At 33.5% G+C, this 11,159-nt stretch overlaps 1 protein-coding gene across 1 annotated transcript; it reads right to left on the minus strand.

Moving 5' to 3' along the window:
* On the minus strand, positions 1,138 to 5,884 carry LOC109357155 (TMV resistance protein N-like). Its single transcript, XM_019600925.1, has 5 exons — positions 5,220 to 5,884; positions 3,466 to 4,558; positions 3,031 to 3,306; positions 1,834 to 2,931; positions 1,138 to 1,737 (listed from the first exon to the last, which is right to left on the minus strand). Exons 1-5 carry the CDS (start codon positions 5,723 to 5,725, stop codon positions 1,279 to 1,281), a joined length of 3,432 nt encoding a protein of 1,143 aa, XP_019456470.1. The 5' UTR covers positions 5,726 to 5,884; the 3' UTR covers positions 1,138 to 1,278.

An 11,159-nucleotide genomic window follows, 5' to 3' on the forward strand; every position in this document is an offset into this window, starting at 1 on the left:
TGGAAGTATATGTGTTTATGAATGTTATTATTAACATATAAACTATAATATTGTAAATTTTTTATATAAATGTAAGAAATTTGAACAAATTATACTATGTTTAGAAATCATGTGAATCCTTTAATATCTTGGATGTGAGTAATTTGTGCAACAAAGAAAAGAAACAAAGTGCATACATATATGTTTTGAATGCTTGAACCTGAAGAAAATATGCAGTTCTGAATGATTATTACAAAATTACAGTATGTACATAGGCATTGGAAAGCTTATACAATGACCAATAAGTATAAAAGACACTAACCTTTTAGGAAAAAGAAACCAGTGTTACCCTCTTTTCAATAAGTCTGCCTCTGCTTTACTTTTTGCTTCTCTTTTTCTTCTCTTTCTATGTATGTTTTTGTTTTTTAACTCAATCCTTTTTCTCTCTTGATTAACCTCTTTTAACAGCGTAACCCCAGAAACCTCCTCCCCTAAAAGCTGGGTAACAACTCCACTTTCACAAACTGGTTCCACTATTTCAGGCATCATCTCCCATTTAAAATTATTTGTTGTTTGAATGTAAACTTTTTTTTTTATTACCTTTTTATTTTCGGATTAAATATATATATAAATAGTTATAATAGAAATCAGTTTCTGGGTATTTATAAAAATAATGATTCTTATTATATAAAAATAAAAAACCCTACAATATTAATATATGTACATGAATGGTGTGATGAGCTGATAATTAAACTTAAATGCCAAAATTCTTCATAAAATAACTCTAATAAATATACATTAGAGTCTATTTTAAACGTTGAACACTAGACTAGACAAAAGTGAGTATTCACAACTTAGAATGAAGAATGGTAAAAAGGTTCGGTTTTTGTATGCTTTAATGAATGCAGACGGCTCTATTTATAGACCAACTCATGTCACCTAGAGAAACAAAATAACTCTTCAAAAAGGTTTTAACAACAAACAAATACAATACTTAAGTAAGATAAACTATAATAACCTGAAACAACAAGGCCCAAGCCAACAAGTGTGCCTTTTTACCATCTTGTGGATTTCATAGGAAGGGGGATGACACTATTGTGAATGATCAACTAAATCAGAAGTTGGAGGTGTTAGTATTGTGAAATGATAAGAGAAGAATGAAAAATACAAAAGTTTCATTGATTGATTTGGAAAGCCAAAACAAGGTATTTATACAAGAGCTTTGGATGCCTTGCCTTGCAAGAAACAAAAAAGCAAAGCCAATATAACTACCTTTACTTGATGCTTGATGCTGTATGCCTAGACATGGTTTCCAATATCTTCAACATCTTGCTTACATACCAAACGGCACCCGCACCTCACAATTTGCAAGGAATTGCAGCAATAACTTTTTAATACAAATTCAATGTCACTGTACTCACCACCTTCATTGATCTTGTTTCGGTATTCATCAATGGACAAATAGAGAATATAAAGGTGAGGGTAACCGGGTTCCATAAGAGGTAATAACTTGGTGGTAATGATCTTCTTACCATTTGGTGAAAACAAGTAGAGTTGAATTTCATGTCTACACTCCTCAGGTGGGTAAGCATAACTTACTAACAGGAAACACAAAGCAAATCCCACCCATTCACTTGGAGAGCAATTATGAGGAACTGATATTTCTGCAAAAGAAACACATTTTTGAGGGACAAACCATGATGGGATTTTACTCCCTGTGATAATCATATCAAATATAGCTTCGGGGAGATGAAGTTCCTGTAACACATAATTGTAATGTTCGGTAAGTAACAAGAAATTGGTGATCATTTCATAAAAAAACACAAACACACAGTTTTAGAAGCTGGGCGGAACCTGGGTGATAGCTTGAAAAAGGCTCATCAGTTTTATGAGCTCTTCACTAGGTATGAGCCCTTCACTACGTTCGAGCCCTTCTACACGTGATCCAAAGAGACTGCATGGCCTGGATGGATTGAATTTGGAAACTTCCAGTGAATCACAATTGCTTGCCTCCAGTGCTCGAATGTTTGATGGAAGCTCCGGCAACCATTGAAGATTTTTGCAGCAGTTTAGGTACAGAAATTTAAGCTTTGAAAGTTTAGAAACACAGCTTGGCGGGCTAACAAAATTGTTGCCAGTGAGATCTAAAGTAGTCAATGAAGACAACCGACAAAAATCATCTGGCATTAATTCTTCTGTTAGATTGCAGAAGCTTAAAGTTAACGTAGTCAAAGACGTTAGGCATGATATAGAAGGTGGCAATCCAAATCCAATTGGAGCATGTGTCTGAGTCCCAAAGAGCCGCTTAAAGGGGAAAAACATATTGACTGACTTAGATACTGGCCCTTTGCATCCAGCAAATGACATTACTCTTAGATTTTCTAGATGAAAGACAGATGAAGGTAGTTCTCCAATAGCAGTTCCACTTGCACAAAGTTCCTCCAAAGACTTGATTTCCTTTAATCCCTCCGGTAAGCTTCCGAGTTTTGAACAACCAGAAACATTCAGAATTATGAGGGACTTCAATTTATGAACCGTATCCGGAAGGCAAACAAGATTCTTGCAATTTTGTAATTCTAAATAAGTAAGGTCAACTAGATTTCCCAGTGACAAGGGTAGCTTTATTATAGCAGTCCCCTCTAAAGAAAGCATCGATAGATGTTGCATGCTTTCCCCAAATTCTGGAACAACTTTAAATTGTGAGCAACCAGAAAGATCTAGATCCTTCAAGGAACTCATATCCAATTTGCTTGGAAGAGCTTTGAGCATTTTGCAGTCTTTTAAATTCAGCAGAACAATTTTCTTGAGGAATACAAGGGTTGGGTGAACCTCGGTTAAGCTCTTACAACCTTCAAGAACCAAGAATTCAAGATTTGGAACCTCACTGAAGTCAGGGGTTCGCTTTAGGTTCATGGAAAAACTCAAATCGATAGACTTCAGTTTTGCTAGAAACTGATCAAATACAAAGAGAAAGAAACTTTCAGAGTTTTTACAATTATTATAAAAAGTTAAAAACTAATTTGGAATTGGATCTCAATAAAAGGTCTTCACCTTTGTTCCATGCCAAAGTTGGACTATTTCGCTATAAGGCAATTTGAGGTCAACAACTTCATCGAGTTGATTGGTAAGTGGCAGAGTTTCCAAAGGACATCCGCTCCAGTGAAGAAATTTTAGTGCAGAAGGAAGGCAATTGAGACCAAGAGGGAGTTGCATTTTACATAACTTGAGTAATCTTAGCTGACTTATCTTCGAGAAAGCTTCAGTGCTCCAGCATGCTTGATATGGCTCAACTAAGTTCAAAACTATACCTTGAATTGCATCAGTTCCCTATAAAACAAATATGGCATATAACAGTCTTGCAGAATGAGTTGAAACACAAACTAAAAGAAAACAAATATTGCATGCATTATTAAGTTTGGATCTTAATGCCACATTTATTTATAAAGGACCAAGCATCATCTAGATGTCATAAAAATTGGTACCTACCTTGTTTTTTGTCAATACATAATCAATATCTTCTTGAGACCACAACCTACTACGTCTGCCGGGATCATCTGGAGATTCTTCAACTACAATTTTCCTTCCCATGTCTTGAATCAAATCATGCATCCCCAACTTGTTTTTCCAATCTAGTGTAACCAAAGATCTTTCAATCAAAATTTCAATTCCAATTTTGGAACAACGACCACATTTTTCTAGTATGTCTGTTACTTCATCTATGCCCATCCCTTTGAAGAAACATGCAATATCTAGAAACAATTTTTTTTCCATTGATTCTAAACCGTCATAACTTATTTTCAGTGTATCATGGATTTTGGAGTGTGGAGCACTTCTTACTTGTTTGATAGCACTGTGCCAAACCTCAACAGTTCTTCCATAAAGATGGGAACCCAATACCTCAAGTGCCAAAGGAAGGCCTCTTGTATATTCAACCACTTCTTTGCACAAACTCAAATACTTTTCTTCCGGTTGATCACGTTTAAAAGCTTTCAAACAAAATAGCTGAAGGGCTTCTTTTTCAGTTAAGCCTCCAACCTTACAAGTTTTATGCACTCCGTGTGAGTGTAGAAGATGCTTATCTCTGGTTGTGATTATTACTCTACTACCTGGACCAAACCATTCTTGCTTCAAAGCCAAATTCTCTAGCTGTTTCAATTCAGTTACATCATCAAGAACAAGAAGAACATTTTTGTTGCATAAAGAGTTTGCTATTATCCTTTTCCCATCATACAAATTAGAAAAAACACCACTTCTTATATTGAGTTGAGAAAGAAGTTCCCTTTGGATATGAACTAAACCATTTGTCTCAGAAACCTCTCTAATGTTCTCAACAAAGCAACTAAACTTGAATTGCTCTTTGATCGCTTCATACACTAATCTAGCAATGGATGTTTTACCTATCCCTCCCATGCCCCATATGCCTATAAAGCGAACATCATTCAGCCCCATGCCTATTAGTGAATTCACTTTCTTCATCCGGTAATCAATCCCGACAAGGTTATCTGTGCAAGATGGCAATCTAGGAATCACTTTTTTATGTATGTGGTCCACAATTGCTTCAACAAGTGCTGCCTGATGTCTGTATAAAGAGGGAGAGGGTAAATGAAAAAGACTAGTATTTTCGTCCAACAATAATCATAAGCAAATAAGGCAATGCATACATATAAGACAAATTAACATATATTTTGCATATCCTTGCCATTGGAGGTCTCAATTTATCACGTACTGGGCAGTAAACAAAACTATTTGTTGCTTGAGGAGCTAAGAAGTATTGGACGGATCTAAGATTCTAAATTATAGTTCACAATAAAAAACAAAGGTTACAAATATCGCAGTGGTTACTGCCACAACCACATCCCCTCACAATTGCAGTTAGATTTCTAATCACATTAAAAGACCACAAGAAAATGATGCCATGGTCTCATTTGACATTGTGGTCAAACAGACACTTCACTCACAAAAATATACACCAAAGTGTTAGCCATCTATTGGAACAGAGATCACCTGTCTCCATGGGTGTCTTATTTCCAGTTCTGGACCAATCAGTTATTGTCATATGAATAAAAAGAGAAAGTTTTTGAAAACAAAAAGTAACATTCTGATTGGTCCGAGAGGTGATCTTTGTTCGGATCTAAAGTATTTCAGGAGTCTCCACTAGCATCGTGACCTTAAATAAAAAATCATATACATACATAGAGAGTAACAAACAATATAACAAAGTGAATTATGCGAAAACTTACTGATCCTTGGAATCCCAACCAGAGTGACTTGCAACTTCTCTTAATGCATTTCTCCACTTCTCCACCTTCCCTCTTTCATTTTTGAATCTCTTCTCATGTTTCTTGAAGCATTCAGCAAAGGTTCCTTTCTGATGCCTTACATGAGAAGGTTCAATACCATGGAAGATAGGAAAAACTGTTTGACCAAAACTCTTACTGCACTCAACAATCTTTTGAACCTCATCCAAACACCAAGTAGAGGAAGCATAGTTTGGTGAGAAAATGATGAGTGCAAACATTGACTCCTCAATAGCTTTGATGAGTTCTAGTGATATAACTGTACCCTTTTCAAGGTCATGATCATCTTTGAATGTTTTGATACCTCTTCTTTCAAGAGAATAAAAAAGATGATCAGTGAAGCCTTTGCGAGTGTCATCACCTCGGAAACTCAAGAATACATGGTTGGCCCATTGTGTGGCTTGGATGGAAGAAGAAGAAGAAGAGGGTGTGTTTGTGTTAAGTGTCATTTAATGATGATGGTGCTGGTTATGGTGTCAGTGCAATGGAAGAAGCATTTTCGTTTTGTAGGATTCTGATTGAAGCGTGGAGAAGGTACCTAGAAATGACTTTGCATGTGTGAAGAACAAGGTTTTCGTAGGAAAGAGTGTGGAAACTGGGTAGCTTAACTACTACTCCATTTTATTCTTTGGTTTCTAATAAAGTAAAGTTTACCAATATTCAATGACCTTCACTTCATTTATTTTGTATACTTTCTGCTTGCTGACCCTCACTTTAGAATTTCAAGAAGAGAAAAATGTATCTCATGATATTAAAGATATAAACTATCACATTCAGCTAATAAAATCATACATATATTCTGTTTACTTGTTTTTCATAAAAATATTTTTAAAATTAAACAAAACAGTATCTATATTATACTTTTATTGACCGATGGAAGAAATAAATTATCTCCAGGAAATAATTTATTTTCTTTTGAGAATAAACTCCAAGAAAATTTGGAATGAATTCATCAAGATAAATTTAATAATTCTTATTCTAGAAAAGATGTTCTAATAGAGACATGACGTGCTGTCACAAATCATGTCATACACTAATAATACTAAAGTAAAAATAAAAAAGTAGTAAATATTTAATTTATTTAGTTAATAAGTGATTTATACATGCATAAATGATACTGTTAGAAGCTTTAATAAAGAAATTTCACCAATGAAAGTTAATATAAGAATGATAACGAGATAGATTGAGGTCAGATTTATACATATGAAAGTTAATATAAGAATGATAACCCGAACTCGAAATCCAAAATCCGAATCTATGAGGTTTCGGGGAGCCCAAAAATAATAGCTCTATGTTGTTGTTACAATAATGACATCATAAAGCAATACCCTTCACGAGTAAAACTAGTATGCTGAGAGAGAGACATCATGCTAAAAGAGTACAACCATATATGCCCACAAATTAGATAAAACATAAGAAACAAGTGGGAGTAGCAGATAATAAAACAATCTCTAGGACACTAATACAGTAGTAGCAAAAAGTCTAATTGTGACCCAATGCCAATGGTTAAAAGCACGTCACAAATAACGTTGAGGAAAAAGTCACACCCTCGTGAGAATTTGAGTGTTCCACACTCACTGTTTCTAATACCAAATACATTCAAGGTGAGTTCAGGGTAGGGTATTAATTATATTAAAGTCGAACTCGAAAATTGGGATTGGATTTACTCGAACTCAATCACATCAGGTTTTCCCATTAAGATAATACGTCACATTTAGAGATAAATGTATTTATGTTTTTTGGTGTTATTACTCATGACTAATTTTTAATTAGAATTAATTTTTTAATGCATTGACAAGATTTTATTGATTATTTTTACATACATATATCTTCACACAAATCTTTCTTTGACTTGATAATGGTTTTAAGCTATGAAGCACGGATTCGTCAAATACCCTCAGGTGTCGGTGTCCGACACGTATCCGACATGGATACGCTCAGATTCGCGAAGGATACGTATCCATAGAGTATCCAAAAATAAAAAAAATAAAAAAAAATAAAAAAAATATTAAGACACGTATCCGATTCGTTTTCAATAAAATATAGGATATATGAATTCGTTTTCAGTAAAATATAGGATATATAGATTCGTTTTCAATAAAACAAGATAAGATAGATTTGTTTATAATAAAACATGATAAAATAGATTCGTTTCTAATAAAAAAGGATAAGATAGATTTGTTATAGAGGGCATGACTTTAATTTTTCATTATATTTTTTACTTTTGATATTTTGATTTATACTTATAATTTATCATATTTTATGTGTTTTTATTATTTTATACGTGTATCCATAAACATATCGTATCCTGTATTTTAGAAAAAATACGTATCGACGTATCGGATACGTATCGTACCCGACACACGTATCAGTATCCGTGCTTCATAAGTTTTAAGTGAAAAAGGTATCAAAAAATGACACAGGGAGGACTTTGCAAGTGTGAACAAAAAGTCTTCATATGAAAAGAGCGTGGAGACTAAGTAGCTTTCATCCACTCCTCCACTTTATTTCTTTGGTTTTTAATAAAAAATTAGAGTTTAATATTTATGTACTATTAGAATGAAAATTTATATATAGTCATCAAATATTCATAAGAGACAACAATAATTGCAAATAAGTTATATATGATAAATTGATAGAGTATATAACTTTTACACTCTCAATATATATATTATTCTCTCATAAGTAAAGTTTAATTATATTCAATGACCTTTCACAGTATATTTCTTTTTGGGAGAAGTTTATAAAACCTCCTAAAACTTTATTTCTTTTGCAAGTAAGTATTGTGAACTATTTTTTCTTCTTAATTACTCATAAAACTTTAACTATTTGTGACAGATAGAGTGCTCTATCATGCATTGTGTTTTCTTCTGTTATTTTATTTTATTAATTTAAGATTGTATGTATGTAAAGACCAATTTTACCAATAACTAAAGTTTAAAGAATAATTAAGAAGAAAAAATAATTCATAGTATCTATTTGCAAAAATATAAAATTAAAGAGAGTTTTATGTACTTTTATCTTTCTTTTTATATTTTTGCTTTCAGACCTTAAGAATTCAATCCACTTCTAGAAGAAAATCATGATGCTAGATGGATAGTGATTCCTAACATTTCATACACCTTAAGGGTAACAAAAATTAGGGTACCCAAATTAAAAAAAAATTATGAGTTTTATATTTTAAATTGAGGGGTTTAAATTAAACTGTAAGGGCAAAATAAAAATGAACAATCGTTATTTATTAAAAGAATTTAATTATGTAATAGTTGTATGATTAGTTTTGACAAAAAACGTCTTATAAAAATCATTAGGAGAAGGTAAAAAAATTCTTGCTCAAATAGTATTACGTATGGAGAACTTGAGTCTAATACATTTTTTGGATCAACTTTTTAATAAGTCTTAAACAATTTCATATTCTACTTATTCTAAATTAAACTCTTATTTTAATTATAGATCAATCAATATGTAAAACAGTAATAATTATAATCAACAAAGTATGAAGCAATTCATACATAATAGTATAATACTAATAATAATTAATAATACAATTAATTTTAAAAGAATAAAAACAAAAGCAAAAGCAGGCTTGTAAGAATAACTTTTTTCCAACTAACCATGTATGTACGACTATTTGTATATGTAAAAAAGTTTGGTTCATTACAAAACACATATTATACTTTAAATGATAAGTTAGTTTATTTACTACATCTTAGAAATCACACATAGATTTATATATACTTCTTTGATGTTCTTTATACTAGCAGACAAAGTCGAAGAGATCCTTTGTAATAAGCCAGGTTGGTAGTAGAAGTACACCAACAAAACATGACAAAGCTGATCACGAAGGGGCAAGAAAGTCCCTTCAATTTATAAATTACAGTGTTATACACAATCATATAAGTCATTTTCTTGTTCTAGCATTATCAAGCAAAAAAATAGTAATATATAGTAAGTGTTAAAAATGATGAGTTTTGATGTGGTTTAAATGCATATTAATGAGGATCTTGGGGGTATGAAATGAAAAAACACATCAAGTCTCATATTGCTTGGAGGAGAAAAGTTGAAAAACTTTATAAGCCTTAAGTTGTAACATTTGAGTGTGCCCCAAGGGGTACAATAGGTTTTATGAGTAAGTGAAGACTCACACAACAAAACTCTCCACACATGTATGCACCACCACCTCCACCGTCTGGCTCGGCTTGGGCCCAACAATTTTTTTTAATAAACTTTTATTTTTGCTTTGGGCTTGGACCATGTGTTGACCAAGTCAACACACACGTGAGACTAAGTGCACACGGTTTGATAGTGGAGGAGAAGATCTCGATCAAAGGGATAGAGATCTGCATGTCAATTTTCAGTCGTTGGATCATGTAGCCGTTTGGATTTTCCTACCGTCGGATGGGGGGGGGGCTGATGCTATAAATAGAGACTTCATCCCCTCATTATAACTCGCATCAGTCGAGCAATCTTCCTCAACTTTCTTCTTTCTCCCCCATAAATTTCTGGTGACGCATTTCCAACAACCTTTTCTCCCTTTATTTCCGTGGCACAATAGAATTGGCACAAACAACCAAATTGTGGGAATATCGAGAACTAACACTAGTAGTCAGTATTGGGGAAAAGAATTGGCACAAGTAGCCATATTGTTGGAATTCGAGAATTGTCACTAGTAACCATATTGTGCGTGTATTCGAGAACTGGACTGTTTTATCCTAGGGATGGTGTGATTAATAGTCTGTTTGCACAATTTTAGCAATACCACGAAACGTTTTAAAGAGAGCGACATGGTCATGACTCAGTCAATAAAGATTATTCTGTGCCATTTAGAATTGTTGGGAGCTACACAAACAACAATTTTAAGACGTTTCTACTGCATGACATTCATAGATAATATTACTAGACCGAACAACTTTGACCTGAACAAATCATTTCGGTTTGATGGGACAAATTTATAACGTTGCCAACATAAGATGAAACTTTTTTCTTACTATGAGAAATGTTGCCCGTGTTGTGAAAACTGATAGCCCATTGGGGTTAGATGAGGCTGAAAAAGAGGAAAGGGATAAACTGACTATTGAAATAGCTCTCTGAAATGAAAGTGATTACTTATGTAAAAACTTCATTTTGTATGAGTTGTCTGATGATCTATATGATTATTACAACCATACAAGTTTGCGAAATTAATTTGGTATGCACTTGAAAAGAAATATGATACTGAGAAAGCTGAGACTAAAAAGTATGTTATTAGCTACCTCAAGTATCAAATGACTGATGATAAATCAGGAGAGTCTTAGTCCCATGATATACAAAAAATTGCTCATGAGATCATTTCTGAGGGTATGCCCTTAGATGAGCAATTCCAAATGGCTGTAATTGACAAACTGCCTCATAGCTGGAAGGACTTAAAAAACCTTTTGATGCATAAGACCAAAGAAATTTCTTTAGAATTTGATCAGTCGTCTTCGTATTTAAGAAGAGGCTCACAAGCAAGATCATAGAGATAAGGTGTTGATTGTCTCCAACAATAACACTAAGAAGAAATTCCCAAGTACAGTTTTGAAGCCTTCTAGCACTAACTTGAAGAATCAGAACCGCAATGAGAATAAGACTAAGAATACCTGTCACAACAAGAATTGGAACACCTAGAAGGTCCAATATGCTAAGTCACCCACTAAGAATGACTGTGAGAACCTATTCATCTCCTTCAAATGTGGGAAGGCAGGTCATATGGCACGCAAGTGCAGAAATAAACCTTTGGGTCGTCCTCTACAGGCTAACATGATTGATGAGCCACTACGCCAAAAATCACATTTAACAATAGTCCTTTAAGAGCACTTTCTAGCACAACGCTGTTAAATAAAATACGAAGATAAATAACATCGC

This window comes from Lupinus angustifolius, chromosome LG09 (genome assembly GCF_001865875.1).
Source record: "Lupinus angustifolius cultivar Tanjil chromosome LG09, LupAngTanjil_v1.0, whole genome shotgun sequence".
Classification (NCBI taxonomy): domain Eukaryota; kingdom Viridiplantae; phylum Streptophyta; class Magnoliopsida; order Fabales; family Fabaceae; genus Lupinus; species Lupinus angustifolius.